The sequence below is a fragment of the Acanthopagrus latus genome, chromosome 18 (assembly GCF_904848185.1).
Source record: "Acanthopagrus latus isolate v.2019 chromosome 18, fAcaLat1.1, whole genome shotgun sequence".
NCBI classification, from domain to species: domain Eukaryota; kingdom Metazoa; phylum Chordata; class Actinopteri; order Spariformes; family Sparidae; genus Acanthopagrus; species Acanthopagrus latus.
In genome coordinates, this window is record NC_051056.1 from 21,712,001 (window position 1) to 21,728,414 (window position 16,414).

Consider the following 16,414-nt stretch of genomic DNA (forward strand, 5'->3'; position numbering starts at 1 on the left):
AATAGATAAATAATTGACACTTTTAATACAGTGTATAAAGTCTCTAAATATGACCATGAATAATTTAGAGGATGTTATTATCCTTTTTTAGTTTTTTCCCTTTCCTTCAGTATTTCAGTACTTCTCTCCCACAGAAAACTCTGCTCCTGCCTCGTCAGCAGTCTTGCCTTTAATTCTGTGACTTTGTGACATCACTCTGTCACCATGTCACACATTTGCACAATTTCTGCCTACTATCGTAAACACCCGATTGTATCATACTTAATGTTTCACTATTCTAACGTGAGAAATTATAGCTTTATAACAGTCAGTGTCGTAACAAATAACAATATCGCATTATGTTTCACAGCAGTATCTTTCTAATGTTTGCTAACTTTAGCCACCAAAAGCTACGAGTCTTGTGAGGCACATTAAGGCTGCAGCTACAAAACCTGAGTGTCCTGAACTGAGGTTGTGTTGAACACCTCTGTTTTTTTGTTAGTTTGTTAACAGGATTACACAAAAACTACAAAACTAATTTCCACTAAACTTGGATGGAAGATGGATCTCAGCCCAGAATAAACCCCAAAAACTTTTGGTGTTGATCTGGATAAAGGGACGGATTCAGGTATAGGGCATTTTTTTGAAATGTACGTTACTTTCTCAGAGAATAATGCGTGGATCTTGATGAAAAAAAAATTCAGACATAGTGAGGTGGCTGCGAACAATCTGATGTGTTCAGAATAAAAGATTAGATTAGGCTTGATTCAATTAAATAGGGCTGTTGAGCCTCAGTGAAGTTATGCATTCTGCTGAGTGCCATTCTATTTCCTTATGAATTCAGCTTTTCATTTGTAAGAGGAAGAATGTGTTATTTCTTCTTCTAAAATGCATATAATCTTCTTTAACTAATATAATTCATACTTATTTATAAATGATCTATTTGACCCGTGAGGTCCTGTTGAGAATGAGCAGTGAAACACCGACACAGAGAAACATAACATAAATGTAAACAGGGCTGGTGGTGGCAAAAAGCATATCATCACAGGTTTATTGCAGCAGCAGAAGAAAGCAGGACAGAAGAAAGGACAAACAGTGACAGAGCAGGGAAGCAGTAATGGAGATACACCACAGCAGGACGCTGATCAACCAGAGGAACATCTGGAGGAGGCGCAGGAGCAACCAGACAGTCCAGAACAACAGACATCCCAATGACCACAGAAATTTGGATGGAAGAAAGACATCAGCATCCTAAAAGACATCGAGAGAGGGTCTTTTTGTCTTATCAGGCCATGTTGAGTGTTTGACTACGTGTCGGTTCATGTGGACTTACATAGTCTTGTACATCAGCATCGTCCTTTCCGACTGATCCCAAAGAGACAAAACACAAGATATTTGAGAAAAAAGGATTTCATGTTTCATAAAGACGATATTGGTCATAAACTGAAACTTCACACACTTTATACTTTTACTCCATTACATTTCAGAGGTTAATATTGTACATTTTACTTCTCTATAACAGCTTATGTAATTATCTTGACTTAAAAACATTTTGTTTTACATTTTAAGCTTATACAATACAACACGTTTTATAGATCAAGACAGTTGTCAACTTTTTTTGGTTTTTGATGAGCTGTTTTCAGTTCCACCAGACATTTCCCTCCCGAGAAAGAAAGAAAGAAAGAAAGAAAGAAAGAAAGAAAGAAAGAAAGAAAGAAAGAAAGAAAGAAAGAAAGAAAGAAAGAAAGAAAGAAAGAAAATATAAAATAATATGTAAATAGAAAACTTTTCTCCCTCTTCTATATTTCTGCGCTTTTACTTCATGATAGGTTTTTGAATGGATGATCGTCATTCCTACATCTAATAAAAGGCCACTGTCACTAAGTTTCGCAGAGCTCTTTCTCATGCATATTGCAGCTCTTCTTTACGTTGTTGTATGTACAGAAAATCTGGCTATTCTGTCATTCAGGTCACTCATGAAAAACATCAACATTATTCACTTACCGAGGAGAGTTACAGCCAGGAGCAGAAACAGCCCACCGGTCATCAGGAGCCATTTCTGTCTGCGTCCGTTTTTCCTCCGTGGTTCAACCTACAGCGTATTTATACCAAGAGACATGCAAATTATTCACTTTTTTTTTTTAACAACTCGATAATGTTAAGTGCCATAAATTGATAACAAAATGGTTAATGTGATGATGCGGAAGGTTTCACAAGAGCTTTACTGGGACAAAAAAACTCAAGATTAGTTAATTACAGTAAACGATGACCCATTGATACAAACATGTATTGAAGAGTTCAAGTTGGTCAAATTCATCAATATCAAGTTGTTCTATGAATTAATATCACATGCACATATAGGCCCGCCACCACTGATGCAAAACTACTTTAAATGAGCATTTCAGGGATTTGATTTTAGTTTTATACTTTTAATTTTCTTGTGTTGTCTTTATTATCATCAACATTTTTTTGCCTCATGAAACTGGATGTGTTAATAGAAGCTGTGGGAGTGCTAATATTGTTGCGCAGATATAAAATCATTAGATTGATGTTAATATTACAGGTATTATAATCCCAGCAGGAGTTTCACTTCTGCCTTTAAAGGGGCATAATGTAATTTTGGAGATAAAAATTGTATTTACAATATTATTGGGTAGTATGAACTGAGAAATATTTATCTTTTCCAGTAACTGCATGAATAAATTGTTCTTGGAGGAAAATAAGGCCCCAGAACACTGTTTGAAACTAGAAAGGTGTCGGGGTCAGCCACATATAAACAAGTAAAACAGTATGAAATTGTGTTGTCATTTAAAGTCAGTTTCTTTATTCCGTTTACTTAGTCATGAAGACAAAGAGAGTTTGTGTGTTTAGCTTGTCAAGGCATTAAAAAAATGAGTCAATCAACATCTTTGTCTTCTGATCAAAATGTTTTCCTCAAAAACTACATAATGCACCTTTAAGCCAGATTTACCTGGTAAGCTGGTGACAGTTGCCACCCAGATGTCGGTTCTGATAATAACATCAGTGATGGTGTTTAAATTATTAGTTCAGACACCGTCTGCAGTAAGTCAGTGGGAGAGCTCACCTGTGAAGTCAAACTGCCCTCTGCTGACTTCTCCAAGATTCTAATGATGCGAGCCAGACGGCGGCGGTCCTTGAACTCATCATAGCTGCTGGATGACTGTGGAAAAAGATCATCATCACCACCACCACCATCATCATCATCACCAGCAGCATCACAGGAGCCCCTCAGGTCTTTCAGACAGCAGAGTGGATAGCGGCCGCTCATTATAACTGATGTGGACGGTCCAGTAGAGACTGAGCGACTGAGCAGCTTTATCCTCTGTGTGCCAACAGGGAAGTGAAACCACACCCTGTGTATTGTTGCCCTGGATGCTATTGTCCTCATTCTCAATTTCAAACTTTAAGTGCTTATTATATATGGCTTCCTTTGCTTATACTCAGCTTTATCAAAAGTAATTTAGAAACATCTTCATTGTTATGTAATGAGGCTGATTTGCACAGCATGCTGCAGAAACTTCTGTTGGTTGAGAAAAAGCAGGAGAAAAGGTGATGTGATGACTTGAAGCTTGACCACCACAACTGAGGGATTTATATATATTTTTCAACTTCATGTTAGTTTCAGATATATTCACCATGGGACTGGCTCTTGTTATATATCACAGAGCTCAGCCTGAGGTCAGGGCCCTGTTGGTTATGTTATAAATAAGAGCTCCCATCTGGGTTGTCTCTGTTCTCCTAGCAACATATTCTCATAATGTCCAGTGGGGAGTTCCTAAAAACAGCCTGTTACCAGGAGATTGCTGGAGAGTGAGCACACAGCTCAGTTTCGTTGTTTGCAAAGTCAAATGTCTTGTCTTAGCCCGCTGTCCAAACGAGTTGCAGCCTGAAAGTGGCAGCTCTGTTCCAACTTGCTGATGAGATGCCTATAAACTGTAGGACTGACATCTACTGCCCCCTGCTGATGCTGCAAGTTCCCTTCTGCTCAGACATGTCTCTCTTCTTTTTCCTGCTGTTTGACAGGAGAAGAATGTTTTTCACATGCATCCGCTGCAGGCCTACATGCATGTTTTGTGATGTCCTAAAAGGCTTGGAAGCCAATCCCGGTCCAATATACAACATGCAGAAGTGTGGTGTTGCAACTTGAAGCCTCCAGGGCACATCCACTGAGAATGGAGCGAACAAAAGGGGACGTCTGTTCTCTACGCTTCTTTATTTTTAATTATAGAGAAGAAGTAGATTTCATTTCAAAAACTGTAACAAGATAATTAAACTCTTTTTTGTGAAAGGAACATGCCAAGTACAAATAATTATTCAACTAAGAGCAGTTTATATACATGTTTAAACTTACTTGGAGGAGATCTTTAATTCATGATATTCAGCTGGAGAAGCTCAGGTACAATTAATAACATTAATGAAGGATCGATTAAACTTAGGCCACGGAAATAAATACTTGTTTTTTACATTTCGCTGAAAGTGACTTACAGTAATTCATACACTGCTGGCAGTGGCTGCCATGCAAGGTGCCGACCAGCACATTAGGAGCAGTTTTGGGGTTGAGTATTCAAGACCTTTGATATGCAGAACAGGCCAAGGGAACTGAACCAGCAACCTTCTGATAACAGGATGCTGACTGTACCCATGAGCCACCCCAAATATGCATGCATTTCCTTTGCACCATCCAATGCGACCCATCCATTGAGACACCCACATCCTCTCCTTTTCAAAGTTTTTTCTCATTCATATTTAGAATCAGAGGACAGAGACTGTGTTCACTGATTGGGACATTCTCTGGGAAATACAAATGTCACATCTCACCCCACTGTCCTTTAAGTATAAATTCAACAGGTTGCCAGTTCTTCAGTTCTTCTTTTTTTCAGCTCTGGGCATCTGTGACGACTGTTCACACTAATTTCAAAACCAAAACAATCAATAGATTTTAGCAGAAAATTATCAGCAAGTTCATCTATTATGAAAAAAAAAAAACACTGCAAATACAAAATAGGTCAAAATGAGCTCTACCTTAACTAAAGACAACAGCAAAACTCCTGTTTTTACATCAATTACTGAGTAATAATAACTTATTCTGGCTATAGATCAGTGTAACAGTCACAGGAGACATTTTTATCCAATGAGTACCTCTACTTGTAATATTTGTAATACTAATAACATGTGCAATGCAGGACTTTTGTTTATAACAGTGTATTTTAGTTTTTAACCTGTCTTAAACTCAGAGAACTCGACATACGCACACATATACAACAAAACATTCCATGTTCCCAAACAAGTAGCTGAAAATGTTCAACATACTGGCATATATAAGATGCGTGCTTCTTCAATAAATGCATCCGCAGTAAACATTTGCCTCCATGTATCTGTTCCCTACATGCCTCCTATAGACTGATGCCAAATTGCTGGCCACAGATTTCTTTCTCAGCGGTGTTCTCTGACCCTGCCGCTCCCTCTGGCTATCTCCCATCTCCTCCTTTAATCCCTCATGCTCGAGGGGAGGCCAGGGAGACGCAGCACTAAGGAGAGAAAACCATCACTGTTCTCCATCACAGGGCCCCTAATGATGCTCCCTCTCCACCTCTGACTGAGGAGAAAATGGCCACAGGGGTGGCAGGGACAGGGGATAATACTTTGTTCTGATGAGGCTCTGAAACAACAGCGCTTGTGCCCTTTGAATCCCAATTATGTAAATAAAACATGAAAGGCTTCAGTTTTACTTTCAAGATATTTGTATTTGTGATATTGATGCCAGTCATGTTGTAATAATTACAATGTCAGAGAATCCAGTCTTGAAATCTTCTTCAAAGAGGACAATGCCCTTTTGCAGCCCAGTTCAGCTGTAATGACACGGAGGCCCTGAGCAAGAGACCAGACAAGAGAAAACCCTTTGAGAAACATATTACAGCGGTCATAAGTGATAATATTTTGATGCCGCCTGACCTAAGAGGTCTAGATTATGATTAGCTGGCAGGCCGGGGTAAAAGGTGAGGCTAGAGACGGAGGTAAGGCCGGGGTCACACCATCCCCAGGCGTCATTACAGGAGCACGGCTGGTCGTGGTAGCAGGAGACGCCCCCTCCTGGAAAACAAAACATTTCCTGTCACAGATTCGTGTTTATCTTTCTTCCTATCTCCATCCTCCCACTGCAATCGTCACTTGTTCTAATTAGTAGAATGACAAAATCCATGCATGTGTGTCTACACAGACATTTGTCTGTGTAGTCTCCTGTTCTAATGGCTGCAGTGATGGAGGGGTGGAAGTGTAAGCAGGCCTGTAATGAGAGGCTGAGGTGAGGGGGAGGCAGGGAGGAACAGAGAGCCTGCTGGCTGAGAGGACAGAAGCCTGGGGCGGCGAGGTGGATCTCCTGCTGCGGAGGTTGTTTCATGCAGAGTAATATTAACACAGGACCACCGGCTTTACTCATCAGTCTGCTGTGTGGTCTGTTACTGTAGCACAGAGTCCGCTGTAATCTGTGTGTCTGCTCTGCACAGACATCCATCTACACAACACGTTTATTAAGAACTATATTCAAATTTCATTTTTAATTGACTGTGGAGTCTTACATGTTGTTTTAAAAGAAATAGAGAAAGATCAGTGTATTGCTCTTCTATAGGACTGCTGAGGTTTTAGAATGAATCTTTGAATGTATTTTTTATCCTCAGTTTTAATGAAGGGATCATCAAGTATGTATTTAATTAAATCAGATTTCTTAAATGAACATAAATTCACTTTTCCAAACATACATAAGCACATGCAATCACATGTTCATGTTTTTGAAAGACAAGATGCCAAAAAATGGAATGTGGATGTAGAATCATTGATGTCATAGGTTTTAGAGTATTAGCATGGTATGACTATACATAAAATCAGCTTCCTTTATAAATGGAAGAAAAATAAAAATCACAGCCAACCTGTGAACTCACTGTTAAGTGTCTCAAAGTACTTTTTCACTGCGTCTACTCCAAGTAAACTGTACAGTCGTCATGTCCAACACACTAATTAAATTTACTAATGTGAATCAGTCATGCAATCACACAAGACCAAATGTCAGAATAATATTAGAAGCACAGATGTCTGTTTATGGATCAAATTAACTCCGCTAATTCATCGTTCATCGTATCATTTACACCTGTACACACTGATCACATTCACAGACTTCATTACCTTCCTTATGTTTGCTGCTGCGTTTCCTGATTCCCAGGATTCCACTGATGGAATATGAGGACTCTGATGAATAGGCTGTTCCTGTGGCAACAGATGATGCTGATGATGCTGCAGGGGTCAGAGGTCAGCGTGAGGAAACATTAGGGAAAGGCAGATGGATCGAGATCGAGATTGAGTAGAAGAGATAGAGTATCTTACCAACTTCATAGGAGTCAGACTGCACTTTGTTTCTGATGATTCTGCGAAGACACAGAGGGAACTCGCTCAGCGCTCACATTGTGTTGTCAAGCACATAGAGATTAAGTTGAGGTCTTCTGTACCTGTTGATGGAGCTGATGCTGGGTGTGCTGTCCTGGTCACACACTCGCTCCAGCAGCAGCCTGTCTCGGATCTCCCAGGCGAACATGGAGGGGTTGGTGTGTTTCAGATCCAGGATCGTTTGCACAACTCTGGGGGTGGCCACTTTGGGCTTAGAGCCTCCGATCACTCCTGGTCTGATGCTTCCTGTCTCATTGTACCTGCATCCACAATGTTGACATCTGTAAGTTTTACCTGATTGTTGTACAAGTTGGAATACAGTCAGGTAAAGCTATTCAAAGATCGAGAACATCACATGGTCTTGAGATCAATTCATATCAAAAATAAATTAATTTCTGAATAAAGCATGCTGGGATCTGGGACTGGTGCATTAAATTAAATTAAACTTAATATACCCTAAGAGTCAATTGCTAATAAATAAATAACAGGAGGCATTCAGAGAACTAAATTACTGTCTATATACATTTCCAACCGACGTGTGAGTATTTTGACAAGCAGATATGTTTCATGTGTGATCATCTCAACACTCTGGATACAGATTACGTTATTAAAATGCGCACAGGTCTCTTACCTGGTCAGTATTTTGCTGACACAGCCGTGACTCACGCGCAGCCGGCGGGAGATCTCGCAGGGACGCACGCCCCGCTGCGCGAGCTCCACTATGCGCTGTCTCACCACGTGCGGTAACGGGCGTCCGTTAATGAAGACCCCGCCGAGCTGGTTCACCCCGCCGTGCCCTGAGCCCCGGAGCGAAGCAAACAAACAGCGGTAAGAAGACATGTCTGCACACCAGCATCAGAGGCAAAGTGCTGCATGGATACAAGGAGAGGTACAACTTCCTTTTGCGCGCTGGTGGCTCCTCAAGAAACATCTACTTACTGTGCGTGACTGTGAGCGGCACCTGTCCAAAGCGCACCTCCATCACAGACCGACTGTCAAAAGTAACTTCACTTCTACACGTCGGTCGCAGTTTTCCAACATCTCCCGCTCACTCGTAGAAAAAAAAGTTTTTGTTTTGAGAGACTACGGCTCTGTTTCGTCCTGTCTGTGCAGTGCGGAGTGACAGCAGTCTGCTCTCAGCACCTGAGCGGTGGACAGCAGCACGAGCCTCGGATCAGACGCACGAGCACATGTGCACGCGCTCCATTATCTCTTTGCTTTTTGTGGTAAAGGTGTTAGAGTCGTTTCATGTGACAGAGCTGCAGCTCAGAAATACACAAGTCACTGCTCCAAGTCCCCCCCAAAGCAACACAGGTCTATAAACATATATACATTCATTTGATTTCTCATCCCGCTGTATGGAAGCCTATTTTTTTATTCTTTTTTTTTTTTTTTTTTTTTAAAAGGGACAAATAGTCAAAAAAAAAAAAAAGAAAACAAAAAAAGAAAACTAAGCTGATGAAAAAATGTTCCAGTGGCAAGTAACAATTAGGAGATAAAGTAATTGATATGAAATTTAAATGAATGATTATGGAAAAAAAAAATCAGAATTATAAAAAGATAAATAGATAAGAAGTGGGTCAAATGTACTAAAAATGTATGATTATGATATAAAGTTAAAAGCATGTGATAAAAAAAATTAGGAGATCAAAAGTTAAAAAAGAGAATGTGCTAAAAAGTAATGTAAAAAGATGTATGATAAAGAGATATACGGTCGAAATGATGTGAAAAAATGTATAATTATGTGACATAAATTTGAAAGCATGTGCCAAAAAAAAAATAAATAAAAATCATAAATCTGATATAAAAACGTATAAACAATAGTTACAAAGTTGAAATAATGTGATACAAAGTCGGAATTATGAGAAATAAGGCTGAAGTTTTGCGGAATATGTTCGCACTATGATCCACGAGCAACGCGCTGAGAGACGCTCCACAGAGACAGGTGTGTGTGAGGTGAAGGTTGATTGGCAGCGGACCAAACCACTGTGAGGCATATGGACGAGAGGGGATGTGATAAATATGATAAAATGAACTAAAACTGGAGGGATACATTTTTAACGTTTGTTTTTACGTTTATTTCGGAGCCGGTTGCTAATTTGGTGGACGTCGCTATGGCAACGACTCTACGCTTGGAACTTGCTGCCACTGTCAGCTGCTGACTGGAGGCACCACAACGACAAATACACTTTGGTAGAGCCTTAAATAATATGTCTGTTATTAAAATATAGGTAGGCGTCGGTTTATGACTACTTTCTCACATATTATCACAAAAAAAATTCCACATAACTAAATCCACTCCAGCGCTTTCGAGAGAAAATCCGCAGACAACTCCGTGTTTGTTTAAACGCTGGAATCCATTTTGGTTGACCAACAGTTTAACTCCCGGAAACGCCGGTCCAGCGCCTCAAGCATGTAAACAAGAGCAGAAGTGACAACCCTTTAAGTTGTATGGAGGGGAAATTAGTAGTTAGTATTTCGTGAAGTTAAAAGCAACATAAAGTGAACTTTAAACGGTAAGCGCCCATCTAGTGCCTTTTTAGATCCTATTTCAATTGTTTGCTTCCGGTAGTTAAGCTACATTAACTGCCCCGGCTACTGCAGAGCTAACATCAGTTAGCGTTAGCATAGCGCTGATGTTAACCCACGTGCCAGTGTGTTTTGAATGTTTACATACCAACCTTAGAATTACATATCATAGAAAAAAGTACCCGAATCAGGCAGTTTAATGTCCAAAAGTCAGGTGTTATTAAGAATACGATGCGGTAAGTTGAATGAACCATTAGCCTGCTTGATAGCAGCACACTGAGCCGTCGTTGGGTGGTGCTGTTCAGCTGCTCCTCTCAGGCTGCACTATGGACTATGTTAAGGAAAATGAACATGCTGATGATGAGGAGCGCGGCAAAGAATACCTCTTCTTTGTCGAGGGGTCCAGTAGTTCCGATAACGAAGAAGAGCTCAGGTTAACTCCCCAGAAACATTCCAGCAGCTGTAAACAAGCTTCACGGCTTAGCAGAGAAAGCTCCCCTCCGCTCGTCCTGGCGTTCACCACCACCTCTGGACGGATGCTGCAAGACAGCAGCCAAAGTCCCGCTTCCAGTTTGGAGTTACAGGAGGAGCAGGAGGAGGACAGGGAGCAGCCCATCGAGGAGTGGATGATCCTGGATGGAGAGGAGCAGGTGGGAGATTCAAGCATCCAGCTCAATCTGAGCTACTGGACCAGCTCTGAGGATGACTCTGGAGACGAAGGTTAGATTATTCTTCTTAATATTACTTTCCATTATCCTCTTTCAGTAGTCCTAATGATGGACTGGAAACACAAGTTAGTATGTTATTGGACATGCACTCATTTCACAATATATGGAGAACTCTTAAGTTAAAATCAATCAGATGTGTTGGCTTTTAGTCAAGGTTAACCTTTTTATTACTTTCTCTGGGCAACTATTAGGATTAGCTTTTTACTGTCTAGAAAAAAACCTCATGCACAGCAATGTTTAGAGCTCTACTGATTTGGGTAGACTGATTATCAGTCTGGCCGATTATCCAGAACAATATTCCACATTTCTCCAGTTATTTGTAATTTCTGATTGCTGATAAACAAAGTAAATTTAAGGGTACATTGGCGGTGATGCAACATCTCTGTCATTGCTCACCACACCAATTAACATCCCCAGTAACAGTCAATCCACAATGAATAATCTGAATATGTGCGGCAATGAGTAGCTAAAATTTTGAAATAAAGTGAAGTGAAGGTATTATATACATGTACTTTTGAGGGATCATTGCAAATAATGTCTGTACATCAGCTGATTTATCAATATTGGAATTTTTGATTCCCCAACATCTGTATCAGCCTTGGCACCAAAATCAGTCACCGGTCGGGCTTAAGTAATATTCACCAAACTGTGGAGTAGAGTTACCAGATATTTTGTGTGAATGTTACAACACAAGATATTGACAGAAAATAAAGATTTGTTCAGACAGAAATAGATTTTAGATTTAATTTCATGCATGAACACCACAAAGACAGAGAGTTCCAGAGATGTCTGTGAATCTAAGGGGGTACAGTTTATTTTTAAACATATACAGTGAGTCAGAGACAGTTTGCTCAGCATGCACTCCATTTTTCTGAAATGCTCTGCTTCACATTAATGAAGATACTCATATTCACACCAGGGAGCTGCCCCACACTACCACTCCATCTTATCTTGGCAGCCAGCAGCTGCTGCACCGGAGCACAGAGGTTTTAGGTTTTTCTTTACATCTCGCCTTAGTGATGGTTATTGTGCGAAGGTCAAGAGTTTTTCATCATTTTCTCAGCCCTGAGAGAGCTACTGCTTTTATGAGACAGAATACTAGGAAAAGACTTGATGTACTAGGTGTGGAAAAATCTCCTGATCCATCCTTAATTCTTGAGAGCTTCTTTTTTACTCTGTGTTGCATTTCAAGGAATATACTGCCAGAAAACCACATGATTTTAACTTTAATGACGGAATACATTTGTGTCCACAAAAGTAAATGTTCTCATTGATCATTCTCTCCACGATAGATGAGAAGTTGAAATCAGTTAAGGATACCTGGGCTGTATCAGAGAAGGACAAGGTAACTTTTTTATCTTTATACATTTTTAGGAATACTGCAGTAGAGCTTCATTTAATATGTGCTAAGTTGCAGTTAGTGTTTTTTCTGAACTCTTTTCAGATTGTCATATTTAATACATTTAGAAATTACATGCCAATGATTTTAAAGACAAAATTTTTGCTCTTTGTTGTGCCGAGCATATTTATTGTGAAGTCACATTAACCATGAGCTCTAAGTAATGTAAAACTGTGGCAAAAGGACCGAAAATTAGTTTTGAAATTAGGGTCAGCTGTGGTCTAATATTCCTGTCTCCTCTAAGTATTATAAACTTGCAAGGCTGGCTTTTTAAATAACAACTTTGTCTCATATTATGTAGTACGGTGCTGATCTGTCCCTCCCCGCCCGCTATTTCGTGCCCGGTCGTTTTGTCGTCTGTAACATCTGCAACAGGACAGGACACCTTGCAAAAAGCTGTTACTACCACAAGGTAAAGTAACACACTCATCTACCACTTTACTTTTAGATTTGCATGATATTCTTTCAGGTAAAAAGCAAATATAACCATGTGGAATACACAGCAGCTGGATACAGCTGTGATTCATAACCCAGAATCTGATTCAAATACCCACCCACCCAGCAGCTGAGAATTCTGGTTCCAGGAGGCATCTTGGTGTCCATTTAATCTAAATTGTTTGCTAAAACCTCTTGGTTCAGTCCAGCTTTCATCTCCTTCTCCCTGCTTATGTTTCCTGCTATTTTATAAAAATCAGAAAATGCACGTTTCGCCCATCAAATTTTCAGCTACTAAAACATTGAATATTTTTCTGTGCTGTTACAAGAAATTCTTTGTCAGGTTGAAATAATTGATGGCAGAATATTAGATTCTTACATTGTGATATGTAATGCCCCTTCCTCTTTATGTTTATGTTCATTTCAGCTCTGTCTTGCTTACTATTCTTTCCAGCCTTAGCAGATTACAATAAGTAATTTATGCAGTTCCTGGTTGACTTAAAGATTACACCCATCCTAACCATCTTGTTGGAAATCTTTCTTGTCTCTGTATCGGCAGAAATGTCCCATCTGCGTCCTCTGTGGAATCCAGGGCCACATCCAGAGGGACTGTCCGGGCCGCCCCTGCCCCAGCTGTGGCCTACCTTCACATGGCCTCAGGCCCTGTGAAAGGCCCCCGCTGTGGAACCAACACTGCCAGCGCTGTGGTGTGGCAGGGCACCTCTCTGATGTGAGTTTGTCCGTTAGCCCCTAGCTCTGGCCCCTGTGAGTGTTTGGGTTGGAGAATGTGTCGCTACATCGAAGGAAACTTTAAAAACATTTGTCAGTTGTGTGTTGACATATTCTGTAGCCTCAGGCATGTGTGGGGCCCGTTTACGAAGTGTTGTTTGATCCCCGCAAACGGTTCCTCATCTTCAGTGCAGTTACATAACTATTGTTTAAAAGAGCATTTTTCTCCTTTGTTTTATGGGTTTTCCTCAGGCCTGCCCTGATACATGGAGACAGTACCACTTGACAGTAAGTTGAAGTTTTTGCTTTTCTTCACTTTTCTATAGAGATGCATACTGCTTCTCAACATTAAAAGGTTGCTCTGGCTGCCTGTGCCAACATTACTGATTTGAGTTTTCAATGATTTTGCTCAAAACTAGAGAATAGATATGATCCAAACAGGGATGTAGATGATGAAGACTAATATCCTTTTTCCAAAACTATTTTTTTTTCTTTTTTACAGGTCCGGTTAGAGGCTCCACACAGACCACATAGAGTCCACACCCCAAAACATATGAAGTGTACTGCCCATTGTTACAACTGCTCTGAGACGGGACATTATGGATATGTAAGTGACCAATGGAGGGAATCTTTCTTTAACTTTTGTCATTTCTCCTTTCCCTCTCGGCTTGACCTTTGTCCACCTTAATCTGTTATCAGTGTCTTTCTCTGCCTTTCTCTTCCCCTCTGTATACTGTACCTCTCCCTCTCCCTGCCTTTTAATCCTTTCACTTTCAGCTACATCTACTCTCTTTTCTCTCTCCCTCAGTCAGTTTGTAGCAGCACTGTTCACCACCATCTTTTCTTTTATTCTCTGCCTTTCTCTGACATCTGTGATTCTGTTGACATCAGGAGTGCACCAAGAGGAGGATGATCAGTGGGACTTCTGCTTTACTACCCTACGTTTGCTACTATGACACCATAGAGGACATCCTCAATTGTCGTACCAGGATGAAGAAAAGAGCAAAAGGTAATAAAACAAAGATTATAGTATGTACTGATTTCTTGTTTTATGTACACATTTGTTATGTGCCATTTGCTTTATTCGTTTCAAAAGGGGTAGTTGGAGGAAAATACATGTTGTCTTCCAAGGCAGCCCTTTCACAATTTTTAGCTTGTACTAAACACCATTTGGTGCTCTCTCCAGTTACCTATTAATTAGGTAACTGAGCCTTTAGCCAGGAACAGATGTCCTCAGATGAAACACAACTTTCATGCAGCGTTTCAACCCTCCAGTAGGCGGGTCAGCCATGATGGCCAAATCACTGCCCATCTGCCTTTGACATCCAGCCTCTCTCCTCTCACCAGCCTTTCCAACCCACTGTAATGGCTGTTTCCCCTTTTCTGGACTGTGTCTTAGCTAATAAACTAATCAGTGTGTAAATAGTGTAAATATATTAATCTCTGCTTTATGTAACTCTTTAGCTGCTAAGTGGTAGATTGAAAAAATAGCTCACTGCTGTGGCTAAACACAATGTCGATGAGAGTCGTAGGAATGAATCACAACAGTTAATTTGCAGGTCATAAAACCAACACAATAAGTTGAAAGAGGCTTTAACGCTTTGTTGAGCAGAATTGCAGAGTCAGTTGATAATTTTGTGCCTTTCATAGTGCATTTGACCTTTTGTTGAAAAAAAAAGTATTTGTGCAGCTGTAAATAAGCTTTTTACTTATTTCAACTATACAAGGCTGATTATCAAGGACAGCTTTATTTATTAATGCTGTGTTTTCAGAGCGTGTGAGTGCCGGATCCCTGCCTCTTGCAGACCAGCAGCACTTCGAATGGACGGGGGAGAGCGGTGAGGAGAACCAGCCGGTTCAGGGGAGCAGCAGGGCAAAGCAGGAGATGTTTAGCCGGGCGGGCAGGAGGAAGACGTGGCCAGAGAGGCGCAGAGAGAGACGGGAGGTGAAGAGGCTGAGGAGAGAGGCTCAAGCCAGACGTGAAGGAGGACTACTGGGGAGATCTCGGGAGAGCTTTGATGGTTATGTTTTCCCCACAGACCCCTTTAGGTCCTCACCCTACAGTCCAAAGCAGTCCACACCCCCTCCACAGAAAAAGAGGAGGGATGAGGAAGGTGGCAGAAAGAGCAAGAAGAGCAAAGAGGCAGAGCGGTGGAAGAAAAGAGGAGGTGTAAAACGTGGGGAATTATATCCCCATGGTGACATAGACATCGGTAGTGAAAACCTTCTTTCTCCAAAACAAAGAGTACGCCATCGAAGGAGATAAAGTGTGAATGTGTTTTATTTTTATTTTCAAGTTGTAACAAATTTAGATTTTGTATATGTCTTTGACCACTTCCTTTATTTATTGTAACTAAAAACTGTAGAATAGCATATACAGTTGAAAGATTCTCATCTTCAGTGTAGCTGGAATGAATGTACACTACTGAAATTTACTTAGAGATATTGGGATATTTCAGTGTTTTGCTTGATTGATTATTCTGTAACATATCTGTTTTTTTTGTCTGTGTTTTGTGAATGTTTTTGGTCCCCAAAAATAATGGAACACTTCATTTGACTTTTATTGCATGTCCATGAACATGCACATAAACACCTATATCCCAATATTCCTAACTAATTTTGAGTAGTGTACTAACTTTGTTCTGCATAAACAACTACATGTTTTCAAAGTACAGTGTTTTGGAATATGTTTTTACACAATATACCTGCAACTTGCTTCATATATTGTTTTGTAGGGGATGGTTTCTCTCCCAAATATGGTGCTAGTTTTGCAGGAACAGAATTGTCTATCATTGCAATACTTGAAATGAGGTTGCAGGTACAGGACTGTGATTGGTCTTTGTAGAGAATAACATTTAGCTTGTAAAGACGACAATAAACACAATTTCCCAGATAACCTCACGTTTGTGGTAATTTGAGTGAAATCTGATACGTGAAACTATAATACAGTGTGGGTTTAGGTTTATAATGTGTATTGGAGAATGCTTTATGCATCAGCATATGTTGAGCTCGGCTGCCTGGGGAGCGCTATGAAGCTGGTGGCTTTCAAAGCGTTGCCTTATAGTATTTCTGGTATAAAGCTGCTGAATTATTAATGAGCTGAGCAACTGCCCGGGGTTTGCCAGACTGAAGTAGTCGAATCCGATAACGAACTGCAACT

The 16,414-nt window shown here is 40.4% G+C and overlaps 2 protein-coding genes and 1 long non-coding RNA gene across 6 annotated transcripts; 1 reads left to right on the forward strand and 2 right to left on the reverse strand.

Moving 5' to 3' along the window:
- Positions 1-667: 667 nt before the first annotated feature.
- On the reverse strand, positions 668-3,149 carry LOC119007942. Its single transcript, XR_005071283.1, has 4 exons — positions 3,065-3,149; positions 1,984-2,071; positions 1,313-1,344; positions 668-1,230 (listed from the first exon to the last, which is right to left on the reverse strand). It is a non-coding gene; the product is annotated as an uncharacterized LOC119007942 (long non-coding RNA).
- A 1,152-nt stretch (positions 3,150-4,301) lies between these two features.
- LOC119007884 (paired box protein Pax-5-like) lies at positions 4,302-9,470 on the reverse strand. 3 transcript variants are annotated; one of them, XM_037077831.1, is made up of 7 exons: positions 9,336-9,470; positions 8,374-8,485; positions 8,066-8,231; positions 7,497-7,694; positions 7,375-7,415; positions 7,177-7,284; positions 4,302-6,090 (listed from the first exon to the last, which is right to left on the reverse strand). In XM_037077831.1, the coding sequence occupies exons 2-7, from the start codon at positions 8,414-8,416 to the stop codon at positions 5,921-5,923; spliced, it is 726 nt and encodes a 241-aa protein (XP_036933726.1). In that variant the 5' UTR covers positions 8,417-8,485; positions 9,336-9,470; the 3' UTR covers positions 4,302-5,920. The 3 variants fall into 3 exon arrangements, with proteins under 3 accessions (XP_036933726.1, XP_036933725.1, XP_036933727.1); XM_037077830.1 differs by having other exon boundaries at positions 8,374-8,577; positions 9,336-9,466; XM_037077832.1 differs by lacking the exon at positions 9,336-9,470 and having other exon boundaries at positions 4,302-5,868; positions 5,953-6,090; positions 8,374-9,136.
- A 91-nt stretch (positions 9,471-9,561) lies between these two features.
- LOC119007883 (zinc finger CCHC domain-containing protein 7-like) lies at positions 9,562-16,155 on the forward strand. 2 transcript variants are annotated; one of them, XM_037077827.1, is made up of 9 exons: positions 9,562-10,383; positions 10,423-10,683; positions 11,984-12,036; positions 12,392-12,502; positions 13,085-13,255; positions 13,507-13,542; positions 13,757-13,861; positions 14,146-14,263; positions 15,027-16,155. In XM_037077827.1, exons 1-9 carry the CDS (start codon positions 10,290-10,292, stop codon positions 15,518-15,520), a joined length of 1,443 nt encoding a protein of 480 aa, XP_036933722.1. In that variant the 5' UTR covers positions 9,562-10,289; the 3' UTR covers positions 15,521-16,155. The 2 variants fall into 2 exon arrangements, with proteins under 2 accessions (XP_036933722.1, XP_036933721.1); XM_037077826.1 differs by having other exon boundaries at positions 9,565-10,683.
- Positions 16,156-16,414: the final 259 nt, after the last annotated feature.